Source organism: Notolepis coatsorum (assembly GCF_963971535.1).
Source record: "Notolepis coatsorum genome assembly, chromosome: 10".
NCBI classification, from domain to species: Eukaryota; Metazoa; Chordata; class Actinopteri; order Aulopiformes; family Paralepididae; genus Notolepis; species Notolepis coatsorum.
Genome location: NC_140174.1, coordinates 76,921,138 through 76,937,894, shown reverse-complemented (window position 1 = coordinate 76,937,894; position 16,757 = coordinate 76,921,138). Strand labels below are relative to the sequence as shown.

The following is a 16,757-nucleotide window of genomic DNA, read 5'->3' as shown; positions in this document are numbered from 1 at the left end:
TCCAACATAGCTTTGGATTTAGAGGCATTCACGTTGACAAACATTGAATAAGATGGCTTAATTCAGTTTTCACTCCTATATGTGAAAATATAGACTAATCAAGACTTCAGGCTGATTCAAGGACAGCTACTTATTGATGGCTCTGCCAACGCAGGCTAAGCCAGGCGCTCAGTCAGACTTAACACTCCGTAACCAAAAATAACACCATGTACAATATCCATATGCGATCCACTGAAAGGCATACTGAAGCAATATTTGTTGTCAGCAACACATAGCCTAAATTCATATACTGGTGACTACTTTATTAGTTATAGAATGTACAATGCCATAGTAGTAAATTATCAATGTCACGGTCAACATGAATCCAAATATCTTGCTGCTGAAACACATTTGGGTGGCTGTGAGTAAGCACCAACAGGCCTGGTCCTTATTGGGCACGGCTGTGGATAAGAGGCTAATCAGAACCTTATTGGTACTATCATGAAAACGTGTCTCCATATCGTGTTTATTTCTCCTATATCTACAGAACATTATTGGTCCTATCATGAAAGCTTGTCTTCATATCTTTAATTGTTCATGTATTCTGTGTCTATTGTTCCTACCTTGTGATGATCCTCTCTCCACCCAGACTCATCCTCGTCATCATCATCCTCGTCGTCAAAGTCTGACTCATCGTCATCGTCCACATTGTCAAAGTCTGACTCCTCCGGGGCCATTGGCACATCAATTGGCACATCCACTATAAATCCAGAGGGCCTGCCTTCGACCAAACAATTAGCTATCCCATCTGCCATTTTTAAATGCTGACCGGTGTCCAAGTGGTTCATTTCAATGGCGTCGTCTTTAGGGTCCACATCGTTGCCCTCTCCCTCCTCAGTCTCCATGGGCTCCCTGCCCAGCAGCCGTAAAACTGTGCCAACGAGGAAAGCTTTGGCCCAGTTGACACCCCTGGTGATCCGGCCGATAGCTATCTGTAGGTTGTTCATCTCCCCGTCATCATCTCCCGCTGAAAGGTTGTCTCCACTGAAGGAGCTGAGCAGCAAGGCGAGGAAGAGGTTCAGGACCTGGGGGGGGAAGCACAGCGTGAACGAGCAGGAGGGATGGAGTACTTTCTTTTGCTTTGACTGTTTCGAAGGACAACCTGTCCATTTTGAGGTGTACTTTGAGACAGAAGAATGTGAAACAAAGACATAACGGTCAAGACATAATGGAAAAAACACTTTCAAGACACCTCATCAAATAAAGCCTGTGAAGTAGCTCACGTCGTCGGGTCACGGTGATCCTATCTTAACGCAAACCGAGTGGCTCAGATACACAACGCGTATCAAGTTGGTGTCGTGATGGTACATCAATAAAAAGACGCTGTCTGCCTGCCGGAGAGGCGGCTATCTTTAGTGTCTTAAAACCTGTTAGTCCTTTTCTCGCTTCCGATTTCCCGGGTTTAGAGGGATATCATGGTTACATGGGCCTGCGGTGCGCTGATCGCTCTCATTCCAGCGGGGGAGCCGCGAAGCAGCAGCGGGGGGCTGGAAGGAAAGGGCTGAGCCGCGCAGAACACTAGCCTCCCGGGACGGTGGCAAGGGTGGGAGTTGTCAGGGTGTGTGGAAAAGGAGATGAGGAATTAGAGGAAAGAGCAAATAGGAGTACGGTATATTATAGCAGAGGGACAACTTATGAAGATAAAGCGGAGGTAGTGAGGCAGGTACAGAGAGCCACAGCGCTCCCATTCCACCCTGGCATCGGAAGGGCGTACTTTAGGCTCTGGCGACAATTTCGATTCGATAGCAACAATAATTTTACTACACAACATAGAAATCCACAGGTCTCTCCGAGATCGTAAAACAGATATTCAATTCAAAGTGAACTTGGTTATTCAACCTATGTGGATCTGTTGTTAGCCATGTTATATATCCCATAAACATGCATACAAGTAGGGCTGTAACGACTCCATCCAACCATCCATTTCTATTCCCATTACTTAGGCAAGAATTCTATGCATCGTAAAACCTTAAATTTTCACCATGGTTCGGTTCAATTTGATTCATTTTAAGTGTTATTAGTCTAGAGTGTTGTTTGTTTATTAATAAATCGAATACATGAACACATAATTGATTTATATAGAAATAGAACTTGATATTAATTTTACTTTTACAGATCGACACAGCTGTATTTCCACATTCATATCAATGTATCAGTGGTTTTATCCTTATAATCCCCTTATTATATCCTTAATTTCAGCTGAGTGCCTAAAATCTTGTTTAAGGAATATTCTGTGTGCCTGAAAACAATAGCTGATTCACCTCTCACTTTCTTGTAATTATATCGGTTTGTTTATAAAATGAAATGTATGGTACACAGACTATGATGGGGCATTCTGGATGGATAAATGGATTCAAAACTCTTTCCATACGACAGACTGTCATGAGTTATTGGTGTTACATTGACTTAGAGCAGAACAGAACAGAACAGAACAGAACAGAACAGAACAGAACAGAACAGAACAGAACAGAACAGAACAGAACAGAACAGAACAGAACAGAACAGAACAGAACAGAACAGAACCGAGATGAGCGCAGGGACGAGGGATTTTCTAAATTATTTTGGAATGAGAATAGGAGGTGAATGGTGCATTCAGATTTCTGCATTTTAAAAGGCCGGCCTGGCTGGATAGTGGATACTTTTGAATAGATCACACCATATTTTCCAAAGTCACATAGTTGTAACATAATGTGCAGTGTTTCCCCCAGGATGGAGGAGCAGCAGCTTTGGTGAAGCATGCGTGCTTGTGAAGATTTTTGTCTGCACCCGCACATGTGAATTTCTTTTTTGTGCGCTCGTAAAGTGTGTCCTTTTTATGTGTCTGCCGGCAACAGAAGGGCTCTCGAGGCCTAAGTACATACAAAAGGAAGGAACTTGATCACATGGATCATCTTGAGAATTTTTTTTAATTGGGTGCAAAAAATCATACCATGTATCACTCTGAAGAAGACACTGTTTTGCACGATATTAAACATTCTTCTAAAAATGTGTCTAAAGTAAATGTTCTCCCCTCCCTCCAGGACATCTACAATACACGCCTGGCCCGCAAAGCACTAAACATCGCAAGCGACATCATCCACCCCTTTTTCACTCTCCTGCCCTCCGGGAGGAGAATGAGGAGCCTCCGAGCCAGGACCAGCAGACAGAAAGACAGCTTCATACACCAGGCTGTTAGGAAGCTGAACTCTCTCCCAGCTCTCCCCCCTCTTACCTTGCCACCACAGTACCTGGACTAAGAGCACCCCCCCCCCCCCCCCCCCCGTGCCCACCACTCACACACTCATGCACGCACGCACGCATGCACGCACACACACACACACACACACACACACACACACACACACACACACACACACACACACACGCACACACACACACACACACACACACAGCTCCCCCCCCCCTCTCTTACCTGCCCCCACATAATCTGGGCTCCTCTCTCTTACTCTGCCCCCCACAGAGACTCTGGACTAACCCCCCCCCCCCCCACTGACACACACACAGACACACACTGCCACTTTACAAACTCACTGCCACTTTACTTACTGCCATTATTTAGTTTTATTTATTTAGTTTACATCATATTTGTTTACTGCCATATCCATCATCTCACTGCCACTTTACTGCCATTATTGTATTATTGTATTTTACTGCCATTATTTATTATTCATACTTACTATGTACCACTGCTGCTAAAAGTTTTGCACTAAGTTCTCGTTTACCTCTATTATTTACACATTTTAGCTACTGTCTACATTGTATATAGTCCTGTTACTGTATACTGTCCATATGTTACTTTAGGTTTATATTGTACTATATGTTACTTTATATTTATATTAGATCTTGTTTTTTATATACACCGTGGGAAGGGGGAAACGCAATTGCATGTCTCTGTATGTCTTGCAGATTACGAGAGGTGACAATAAAGCTGACTTTGACTAAAGATGATCTGCATGCTCCAGCACCTCCCTTATTGATGTCTACTATGGTCCAAGTCTGAGTAGCACTAGTCCTCATCTGAACAGGTTTAGCACGTGAACTCTCTCAAGTACATATGTAACGTATGGTATCGTGAAGCGCAGTCAAGAAGGGCTGGGGTGAGTAGCGGTGCTATGGGTTAAACTCACTCTCAAAAGACGCATAGACCCAGTACTTAGGAGTGAATTTGCCTCTTGGTATAGCGGTCTGTGTTGCTGCCCGCGGTGTGGGACACCGGGGGTTCAACTCCCACTCGGGGCATCGAAGTTTGAGGTGACGTTGTCACAACCATTAAAATGGTGCCGATTGACCCGGATGCCTTGGGTGGAGTGGAGTGGAGTGAGTTTGCGAGGGTGAGTGTAACGGATGGTATTGTGAAGCGCAGTCAAGAAGGGCTGGGGTTAGTAGCGGTGCTATGGGTTAAACTCACTCTCACATCCTCAAAAGACGTTGTCTGTGTTGCTGCCCGCGGTGTGGGAGACCGGGGTTCAACTCCCACTCGGGGCATCGAAGTTTGAGGTGACGTTGTCACAACCGTTACACATACATGTGTGCATTGTAATGGACAGGCATATGAGGCATTCATTCTTTCAATTAACCATAACTGTTATTATTATTAGTGCTGTTACTGTTGCCGTATGTTTTTGTACTGTATTGTTATTTTTATTATTTCTGAATGTCTTATCGTTATTGTTGTGAAGGGCCAGATTAAACCGAATATATATATTTATTTATATATATATATTTAATTGTATTTGTATATTCTCTAATATTCCCTGATATCCCTTGTATATTCCTTGTACAATATGCATTGAATATCCATTCTAGCCTACTGAACATCCCATAATAGTCTCCATTCTACTATTGGTCGAGACCTTGGTGCCAGGCTGCCATACCCCTCAGACCCAGTTCAAACGTACCGCTCCACATGTACGAACAAGTCCTAGTTCCGCGTAGGAATCTGGCTACCGCACCACTAATGGGACTATTTGTTCATAGTGCGTATATATACTGCGCTACTAAAGTAGGACTTTCTTTTCAGTCCAGTTTCTTACCCTCCAATAGAGTCACAGACGTAAAGCCTCCCCGCGACGCCACGTGTGGGAGTAAGGCCAAGTTCGCCTACCATCGGTATTGAGACATCGTGTATATTAATATTTGAATAGTCATATTTGGCACTATATCGTCGAGTTGGACGTAGACTATTAAGCTAATAATAGTCTGTTAATATATAGTGCTTCGTGCGGTGAGAATACTACCGTAGTCAGTACCCCATCGTTTCGGGCAGAGAACTGGCTGCTTACCCAGGGTGGTTGACCCCACGTGAAGCTGCACCCGAGGAGCCCCAGAGCCGACGAGCGAGTGGACCTGTATACCGGATTATTCTACCGACGACAGCCCGCCTTCCCAGGCACGGATTATGCTTTGTATACTTTGATTATTCCATGGATAAAGACCCCCGACACTGCCGTGTGTTGGAACCCCCCCCCCTGGAGAGGACGCAAGGTGAGGAGACGCTCTGCAAGACGAGGTCGCTTCACGTCTCTCCCCCGTGGACCGGAGAGAGCCGGCCCACAAAGAGTCCCCCTGCTTTCATCTGTGGTCCAAGGATCGCCGGCGCATTGAACGGCACTACAGTGGGTTCACCTGGGATACCCTTGGCCGGATGAGGCAGTCGGATTCTACCCCCCCCCCCCCTCCTACTCCTGTCGGCTTACAAGCGACCGGATTAACCCCCTCTAGTGTGTCCAGTATATAATCATTAAAGTATCATTGCTGTTATTCCTTAAACTATTCCAGGTCGTATATGTACCACCTGCGCCTTCAGAGATTGGACATTCTCTATTGATATACCGACGAATACTCTTGCCATAAAAGTGCATACTAATTCCATTCATAAATGTGATTGATTTGATTAAGTGCTTGTTCTACACACCATCGCTGTGTAGAAATAAAGACCTATTTCTAATTCGTACATTTGTGTTGGATCCGTTTCATCTACGTGACAGTGTTCATCATAATATATTTATGCCGTGTACTGGGTGGCCGAATATTAAGTACAAAGGTAGTGGTAGTAAGTATCATATCTAGTAATACAGTCAGGGAATTGTACCCCTCAGTTACAATTGGTCCTTCGAGCCGGATGGTAATTAGTGTAATATTAATATAGTGTTATTAATATTGAAATGGCCTATGATGAACACTCCACGAAACGATCCTCCTAACCAACGCCCGCAGCGCGAACGACGGCTCCCTCAGTACTTAGAGGCTTACGCTGTCAGTCAACAACCTAGTCTTCTACTAACAGTAAACGCGGTAAAACTAGAAAGTAAAAGTATGTCTAACCCCAACGCCCAGACTACCCCGACCATAGAGGCCCCTACGGGCTCTAATGTAACTGACCAAGTTCACGGTGGGGACCAGTGGGAACCAGACATGACTTCACACCCCGCCAGTACTGAAGAAGTAGTCCCAGATGAGTCCCGGGAGGAATACAACGCTACCGAGAGAGAACTCGGCACGGAAGAAGACGGGGAGAGCACCGTGGAGATAGAGCTCCAAGGCTCCGCAAGGAGTACCCCGAGGGAAGGCTCCCCTATACAACCGCCTTTTCCTAGCGAGGCAGAGAGGACCCTACAGCAGGCCTTCCTCATCAGCCTGAACGCCGCTGCTGAACGCGACCGACTGCAGATCCAGCAGCGAAGCGAACACGAGCAGATACGTCTAGAAATAAGACGCATTCAGATGGAAGAGAATGTGGCCCGAGAACGAGCCGGTGCTCAACGGGACGCAGCGCGCGACAGACAGCAGTCGCAACTAATAGAACAGCTGATCAGACGGACAACACCCTCTCCCTCCGCCAGAGGCTCCAGGAACTCGTCTAGACACACCTCCAGGGCGGCATCCCCTAGCCGAGTAAACAACCCTGAACTTGACCAACAGACGAGGTCTATATCCCCCACAGACCACCTCCCCCCACCGGTCCAAGCGAGACCTAGCAACCGGGAAGGAGCAGCATATCCTGTGGAGAGGCTAAACCAGAGACTACAAGCACTGGATGACCTAACTGAAGACGAAGAGGAAGAGGAGGAGAACCACGCCCGAAGACAGCACAGTACTCTACCGGACCAGGAGGTCCGGTACAGCCCAGGCTATACTCCCGCGGAGCTGCGCTACAGACCCCCGACTCTATACACGGGTGAGCACGACGCACGACCCGCACCGAGGAACAGCACCTGGACAAGCGGGCCATGGTACACTGCCGGTACCAGCCCATACCAAGGAGCGGGAGGAGACTCGCCTAGGAGGCCTCTCCCCCAACGCTCGCCGATGTATCCACAGTCAGCGTCATACATTGGCACGCCTATGGTACCCGACTTCACCCAAGAGAACCGGGCCCAGTATACAGAACTCCGCATGTGTCTGGAGACCATGTTGGTGGATGTATTGGATGAACGCCACAAATACGCCATCCTACTGAAGCACTTAAAGGTGCCCCGCGCACATAATATAGCGCTCGCCTACGCGACTTCCACCACCCCATACACAGCAGCGCTGGTAGCATTGGACCAGAGGTATGGGCGCATATGGGATTACGTGATCCAGGAGATCCGACACATCGACCGCTTACCCCCAGCAATAGACAATCGAGCACTGGACGACCTGTCCATCAGAGTGCAGTCCCTGGTAGGGATGTTGGGAGCGCAAAGAGAGAAGGGGAGGCATGAACTTTACGCCAACTCAAATGTGGAAAGGATTCTGGAGAAGCTGCCGCCCGCTCGTCAGGAGCGCTTTAGGCGGCAGAGGGACCACAGAGACCCGAATGGCCCCGAACCGAACCTCCTCGATCTAGCAGACTTCCTGGCGAGAGAAGTCAGCAGCCTACGGCTAGATACATTCGGACGGAGCACCCCTGGCTCCAGAGAAGGAACCAGACGACTAAATGATGGAAGAAGATCGGTAACCGTGATGCACCAATCGGAGTCAGTACCGAGCAGCAGGAGCCACAGTACCCCCTCCAGAACGGAGAAGTGGAAGATAGTGTGCCCCTACTGTGAGAAAGAACACTGGCTAGCGCAATGTGACTCCTTCCCCAAGCTGAACGCGGAGGAAGCCAGTCAATGGATAAAGTCCAACAAGCGCTGCTTTCGCTGTGCGCGCTCACACATGGCAGCCGAATGCCGCTTAAAGAAAAGGTGCACCAAGTGCGATGGAGCCCATCTGGACATACTTCACGACAGTAACAGACGGCGCCCTTCACCCGCACCATCCAGCCGCAAAGCGAGCGTCATGTACATCGATCCCGCCAGCAGCAGTGGAGCCCGAGTACTCCTAAAAGTAGTGCGTGTGACACTAAGTTACCAGAATAAAGTCCTGGACACTTACGCCGTCCTCGATGACGGGTCAGAGAAGACCCTGCTGCTCGCCTCCGCTGCGGCCCAGCTAGGGCTGCGGGGAAGCGAAACCCAAATGACAATTCGGACAATAAGACGAGATTTGAAGACGATAAAGGGCGAGAATGTCTCATTCTCTATCGCAGCAAGCGGCCAGCCTGAGCGACGGTACCAGATTACAGACGCTTTCACCAGCCAAGAAATAGGACTGTCGCGGTACACATACCCCGTCGCCAAGCTGATGGAGAAATATGTACATCTGCGCAAGTTACCGATCCCGCTCATAGACAATGCTATGCCGACCCTGTTGATAGGCTCCGACCATGCAGACCTCATTGTCCCGATAGACCGGGTTCATACCGGACCCCGAGGCTGTCCTGCAGCAGTCGAGACCCGTTTGGGATGGACTCTCCAAGGCCCGCTCGCCAAATCTCTCAACCGAAGTACAGCCACTAGATGTCTCCACTCCCGAGTCACAGAGGGAGAAACCGCACTCCTGCAACACGTAGAGCGGCTATGGACCTTGGAACAAATGCCCTTTAAGAACGGAAAGAAAGACATTCGCTCTAAAGATGACATTTACGCTATTCACCTCCTCGAGACAGGGACCAAGAGAGTCCCGGTCAACGGCGTGTTGAGATACGCCACGCCACTCCTGCGGCGAGAAGGAATGCCTACTTTCCACGCCAAGACAGACGCCACAGAACGGTACCTGCTGAACACGGAGCGGCGCTTAGCCAAGAACCCCGCCCAAGAGAGTGTATACCGCGCTGAGATTGAGAAGCTCATCACAGCGGGACACGTCACAAAGATGGACATTAAAGAGGCTGACCAGACCACTGAATCGTGGTACGTGCCCCACCACAAGGTCCATCACAACGGTAAAGACCGCATAGTATTTAACTGCAGCTACCAGATCGGATCCCAAAATCTGAATAAAGAGTTACTGCCCGGTCCCACACTCGGCCCCTCCCTACTCGGCGTTCTACTCCGCTTCCGCCAGGAAAAGGTGGCCATCAGCGGGGACATTAAAGGAATGTTCCTGCAGGTGAGATTAGTAGAGGCGGACAAGCCCCTGTTACGGTTCCTATGGAGAGAGAAGCCAGGAGATGAGCACCCAGCCATCTACCAATGGGAAGTCCTCCCCTTCGGAACGACGTGCAGCCCCTGCTGTGCTACATTTGCACTACAGAAACATGTAGCAGAGGACCCAGCAGCGGACGAAGAGGTCCGACACAGCGTAAAGAACAGCTTCTACGTAGACAACTGTCTACAAAGCCTTTCAACCCAGGAAGAAGCCGAGGCTCTCCTGATTAAACTCCGCGCCTCATTGATCAAAGGCGGCTTTGATCTCAGGCAGTGGGCCAGCAGCGATCCGCAAGTACTGCGCAGCCTCTCCTCCGAGGACAAGGCAGCCAGCAGCGAGACCTGGATGGCTACAATCCCGGGAGAAGCCCAGGAGATGACCCTGGGATTGGTGTGGCGATTCAAAACAGATTCGCTTCACTACAGACACAAGCCCCTGACTACGGAGCAGGGAAGGCCGGCGGCGGCGCCGACCACCAGACGGAGTGTGTACACAACACTCGCCCGACAATATGACCCGCTAGGATGTATTCTACCGTACACCACCAGGGCAAAAATGATTGTACGAGCATTGTGGGACAAGGACCAGGGCTGGGACGACCCCATTCCCGCACACCTTGCATCCACCTGGAGAGAGTGGGAGATGGAGCTCCACTCACTCCCAGGCGTTAATATGCGCCGAAGCTACTTCCCACCCACGGTGAGGCCAGAGACATGTAAAATGGACTTACACGTCTTCAGTGACGCCTCAGAGGTCGCATACGGATCAGTAGCCTACTTGCGGGCCCAAGACCAGGGGGGAGAGATCTACACAGCATTTGTCCTCGCCCGCTCGAGAATAGCCCCGCGCAAGCAACAATCTATCCCACGTCTAGAGCTCTGCGCAGCCCTAGCCGGAGCGCACCTAGCCACGCTCATCCAACGTGAGCTCACCATACCGGTGTCTAGAACAATCCTGTGGTCAGATTCCACGACGGTACTCGCCTGGATCAAATCGGACTCATGCAAGTACAAAGTCTTCGTGGGAGTCAGAGTCACCGAGATTCAAGACTTAACCGAAGAGTTAACCGGAGAAACAGAGTGGCGCTACGTTGATACAAAACAGAACCCAGCTGACGTCATCACCCGGGGGATGCCCCTGGATGACCTCACCCGTCGCAATGTCTACAGTGACGGCCCCGCATTCCTAAGACTCCCGGAAGGACAGTGGCCCATGCCTATCCCGAGGGAAGCAAGTCCAGAGGAGGTGGAAAATAAGAAGTCTGTGTTCTGTGGATTGAGCACCGTAGCCTCCACCGACCCTAACATAGACGATTGCACGTCCATAGAGAGTGCACAACAAAGAACATTCCTGCGGTACCACCCGGAGTGCAAGTCCCCCGCTGATATGTCAGCAGCTAACTACGAGGAAGCAGAATTGCTTCTACTGCAGCGAGCCCAGAGAGACTCGTTCCCCGATGAATTGACCTGTCTACAGGGAGGAAAGCCCGTCCCATCCGACAGCAGATTAATTCATCTGGCCCCCGAGAGCGACGCTCATACCCTCATCAGAGTGGGTGGTCGCCTACGCAGAGCCCCCAATCTACCGGATGACATTAAATACCCGATCGTACGTGAACAGCCGACACAAGGTCACAGAGCTGATTATAAAGAAATACGATGAGGATGTACATCACGCAGGAGCAGAAAGAGTCTTCGCGGAAATCAGACGTCGTTACTGGATCCTACAAGGAAGAGAGGCGGTACGACGCTTCCAGCGAACATGTCTAGACTGCCGCAAGTGGCGCGCGCAGCCCAGCATACCAAGGATGGCTGACCTTCCTCCATGTCGCCTCCGAATCGGTGACAAGCCATTCCACTCAACGGGTATGGACTGCTTTGGCCCGCTGCACATAAAGAAAGGAAGAGGAACCGAGAAGCGGTGGGGTATTGTATTCAAATGCATGACCACCAGAGCGATACACATCGAGCTTCTCCCGACCATGAGCACAGACTCATTCCTTATGGCCTTCCGTAGATTCACATCACGGAAAGGAAGACCGTCTACCCTATTGTCCGATCATGGGACAAACTTCAAAGGCGGCGAAAGAGAGCTGAGAGAGAGCTTCCAAGCTATGGGCCCAGAACTTAAGACCCACCTCGCTCCAGCACAGGTTGATTTCCAATTCAACCCCCCAAACGCACCCCACTTCGGTGGCACTTGGGAACGAGAAGTGCGCTCCATAAAGACAGCCCTGTACGCAGTACTTGGGGCCCAGACTGTGGCGGAAGAAGTCCTAATGACAGTCCTCACGGAGATTGAGGGAGTATTTAACTCGAAGCCCCTCGGATATGTCTCCAGTGATGTGGCGGATATCGACCCAGTTACCCCCAACACACTCCTGATGGGGCGGCTAGATCCTGCATTACCACAGACAATGTACCGGCCTGAAGAAGCGAACGGCCGACGAATGTGGAGGTACAGCCAAGTATTAGCCGACAAGTTTTGGAGCAGTTTCCTACTGCACTACCTACCGTCTCTACAGACACGCCAGAAGTGGGTAAAGGAGAGAGACAATTTGACAGAAGGAACAGTCGTCATGATTATTGATCAATCACTGCCCAGAGCTATGTGGCCGGCCGGCCGCGTAAGCAAAGTGATCACCGGTGCCGACGGCAAGGTCCGAGCAGCTGAAGTGCTCGTCCAGGGTCGCACTTACACCCGTCCCGTGGCGAGGCTCATAGAACTGCCTCGACTCCCAGACACAATCGATGATGACCATGACCCTACAACCCTATGACTTTGTGAAGTTGACTGACCCCTACAGCAAACCCTTATGTGTAAATAGACAACGCGATTAATCTGTCTCTGTTTAACTGATTAGGTCTGGGACCTATTCAGGGGGTGGCTGTTGTGAAGGGCCAGATTAAACCGAATATATATATTTATTTATATATATATATTTAATTGTATTTGTATATTCTCTAATTTTCCCTGATATCCCTTGTATATTCCTTGTACAATATGCATTGAATATCCATTCTAGCCTACTGAACATCCCATAATAGTCTCCATTCTACTATTGGTCGAGACCTTGGTGCCAGGCTGCCATACCCCTCAGACCCAGTTCAAACGTACCGCTCCACATGTACGAACAAGTCCTAGTTCCGCGTAGGAATCTGGCTACCGCACCACTAATGGGACTATTTGTTCATAGTGCGTATATATACTGCGCTACTAAAGTAGGACTTTCTTTTCAGTCCAGTTTCTTACCCTCCAATAGAGTCACAGACGTAAAGCCTCCCCGCGACGCCACGTGTGGGAGTAAGGCCAAGTTCGCCTACCATCGGTATTGAGACATCGTGTATATTAATATTTGAATAGTCATATTTGGCACTATATCGTCGAGTTGGACGTAGACTATTAAGCTAATAATAGTCTGTTAATATATAGTGCTTCGTGCGGTGAGAATACTACCGTAGTCAGTACCCCATCGTTTCGGGCAGAGAACTGGCTGCTTACCCAGGGTGGTTGACCCCACGTGAAGCTGCACCCGAGGAGCCCCAGAGCCGACGAGCGAGTGGACCTGTATACCGGATTATTCTACCGACGACAGCCCGCCTTCCCAGGCACGGATTATGCTTTGTATACTTTGATTATTCCATGGATAAAGACCCCCGACACTGCCGTGTGTTGGAACCCCCCCCCCTGGAGAGGACGCAAGGTGAGGAGACGCTCTGCAAGACGAGGTCGCTTCACGTCTCTCCCCCGTGGACCGGAGAGAGCCGGCCCACAAAGAGTCCCCCTGCTTTCATCTGTGGTCCAAGGATCGCCGGCGCATTGAACGGCACTACAGTGGGTTCACCTGGGATACCCTTGGCCGGATGAGGCAGTCGGATTCTACCCCCCCCCCCCCTCCTACTCCTGTCGGCTTACAAGCGACCGGATTAACCCCCTCTAGTGTGTCCAGTATATAATCATTAAAGTATCATTGCTGTTATTCCTTAAACTATTCCAGGTCGTATATGTACCACCTGCGCCTTCAGAGATTGGACATTCTCTATTGATATACCGACGAATACTCTTGCCATAAAAGTGCATACTAATTCCATTCATAAATGTGATTGATTTGATTAAGTGCTTGTTCTACACACCATCGCTGTGTAGAAATAAAGACCTATTTCTAATTCGTACATTTGTGTTGGATCCGTTTCATCTACGTGACAGTGTTCATCATAATATATGTATGCCGTGTACTGGGTGGCCGAATATTAAGTACAAAGGTAGTGGTAGTAAGTATCATATCTAGTAATACAGTCAGGGAATTGTACCCCTCAGTTACAGTTATTGTAGTTAATATTGTTGAAGTATTGTCTTGTGGTGTCCCTTGTATTATTGTATTAAAATCGAAAAAAAGGGAAAACTATGCAAAAACGTATATATACGTTTTTGGCCGATAACCGTTGGCGCCCAATAACGTTAATATCTCTCTGAGGGAACCTGTAGTTATCTTTGAGATTGACAGTTTTCGCAAGGCCCGCCTCCAGGAAAAGGAGATAAACAATCTCTGCATGTGGAATACTCCTATGGGAATACTTGTAGAGACGTGGAGTATTATTTTACTCAAATGAAACGTATCAAGATGGATCTTCCAAATGTTGTTTATTTCACAGATATGTTTCCTTACGTATTCTTATCAAATGATTGCGTTTGCTGTAACATTACTGTGCGACACCAACATGAAGTCAAAGTTATCCCTTTGGTGAATGATAATCCTGAATCCGTTATCAACATTGCTCGCCTGTTGACATTAACATTAGGTTATGACTATAACCAAGTTCTGTTAACACTAGTGGACGCTGTGCGTCTCATTGCATATATCTCGCTTCAGCATATATACACTGAATAAATTTCACAATGTACCTTTAAATGCCAGCATTCATCTGGCCACACCCCCATCCGCTTACCTATATAAGCAGGGGTGGTGCCACACACTCATCTCCTTCCCAACAAATTTCACCACAATGAAAAATCAAGGGCCGCAGCGGCGTCTAGACGCAGAGCGTCCACTAGTGTTAACAGAACTTGGTTATAGTCATAACCTAACGTTCTGTATCACACTAGCTCCCGCTCTGCGTCTCATTGCATAATAGGAGCTGAGCGGGAGCTAGAAGCTCGACAAATACACCCCGCTGAGGCCCCCCACAGCCATCAGATCAGGGAGGGCCGAGCCCCCCCGACCCACCCTAATGGAGGGCACCCCCCCTATTGGTGGCTTCACGGGAGGGCGACGGACCCGACCGTGCGAAGAGGCACTCAAGCAACTCAACGCACAGGGTGAGCAGAGCGTGGCTTGACCCCACGACTACACACACGCACAACCCGCATGCCACCCAGGAACGAACGGAGGAAACAACCTCGTTACTGCCCCCAGAATCACGGGGTCAAGGGCAAACCCAACCCTGTGGCAAGGCCGTAGCAGCGGAGCGCAAAGGAAGACCCAGACCCACCAAAGGGACTGGACCCCCTGGAACGGGGGCCCGGAGAAGTCCATGATGCCAGCATCAAGACCCCACCAGGTGGGCACTTAGTGACCCCGCCCCCCACATCGCCAGCGTATTCGGACAAAGGCCCCTCAGCCGAGCGGGCCCTGTCCCCCCAATAGTACACCGCCTGGCACACTGACCCTGCAGAACAGGCAGTCAGCATGGCCGTAAGCACACAAAAAAGGTTAACCAACGGAAGCAGGCAGCGCACCGGGGAAAAACCAGGCAACAGGCTGTTAACCCTAGCCTGGAGACTGCGGACGAGACAGGCGCCAGAGGGGACAGCTGAACACAGCCGCCCCGGCGGAAGGGGCGTATGGTGGCGTTGTTGCATGACCAAGCCTCCATTTAAAAACCCCCACCCAGAGGGGTTGAGGCAGAGAAGGCTGACACGATTGGCAGACGTCATGAACGTGCAGGGGCATCCTCAACCGGTGAACCGGGGAGTTGACACTGCTCCAACACACCAGGGAATCAACCACCTTGGTGTTACCCAATGCGGTGGTTGTTCCTATAACCCCTCAAGAAAAAACTCCAAAACACACCTGCGGGTATACACCGGCTATACCGCAGTACAAGTGTTTCAGTTTTCAAAAAAGGGTTAACCCAGGCCTACGGGTCGACGAAACATTACTTCGGACCGGGCCTGGCGATACGGGAAGCACAGGGTCACCAGAGGAGGTCAAAGACCACCCCAACAGGCCCCTCTTCGCCATGCGTGAGAGAGGAGCGAAAAAGAATGGAGAACCCGCCCCTAAGCACACCGTACTTGGTATTCCCAGGCGGTCTCCCAACCAAGTACTAACCAGGACCAACCTGTGTAGTGGCCGAGATCTGACGAGATCGAGCGTGTACAGGTTGGCATGGCCGTAAGCCATTACGACAGTGCTGAGTAAAAAACGTACCCAACCAGGGTCTCCATAGTGCTTACCCCGGTGACACCCGGACCAACCTGGCATTTTTCCCCCTGAAAAAAGCCCAAGTCCCTCAGGGTACCAGAACAGCAGATCTGCATCCCCGGCGGACAACGGGTTCAACTGATCCGGACCAGCGTGACCAGAACCAGTCCCGTGCCCTAACCACGCCGACATGCCTACTCCAGGAGAAAGGGCAGATATGCGTGTTGATCTTAATCTTGATGCAGTCATCTACACACAGGGCAAGGACATAGAGTTGATTACATCCAGGCTCACATGCGCACTAGACAAGGTACAATGCTGGCTAAACAGCACCTGTCTCCTACTTAATGCGAAAAAGACTGTGTGCATGTTCTTTAGCAAGCGTCCAGAAACCATCAAGCGGTCCAATGTGTTCCTGAGGAAGGAGGGAAGGAAGGAAGAACTAGAACTTGTTTCCCACTTCAAATTCCTTGGGGTCATCTTGGACTCAAACCTGACCTTTAAGAAACACATAAAGAAAGTGAGGAACACCATCAACTTCAACATTTCCAACTTCAAACAAATACGGCCCTCCCTAACACTTGAAGCCGCAAAGACATACCTACACTGTATGGTCTTCTCTCACATTGAATATTGCCTTCTAAACTGGTCATTTACTGGGGCCACAGCCATGAAACCCATAGAACAACTCTACAACAGAGCATTGAAGGTATATGACAGGAAACAGTACTCATACCACCACTGTAAAATCCTGGATAAGCATCAAATTTTAAATTTTGAAAACCTCAGACGTTATAAAAGTTCCTGCTTTGTATATAAATGCCTGCACAGATTA

The 16,757-nt window shown here is 49.6% G+C and overlaps 1 protein-coding gene across 1 annotated transcript in view; it reads right to left on the bottom strand.

The window, feature by feature from the left end:
* Positions 1-16,757, bottom strand: part of scn4aa (sodium channel, voltage-gated, type IV, alpha, a) — a gene marked incomplete at its 3' end in the record, with an annotated part of 112,566 nt that overhangs the window by 54,892 nt on the left and 40,917 nt on the right. The window contains 1 exon segment of the mRNA XM_084323065.1: positions 603-1,064. Coding sequence (XP_084179191.1) covers positions 603-1,064 — 462 coding nt within the window.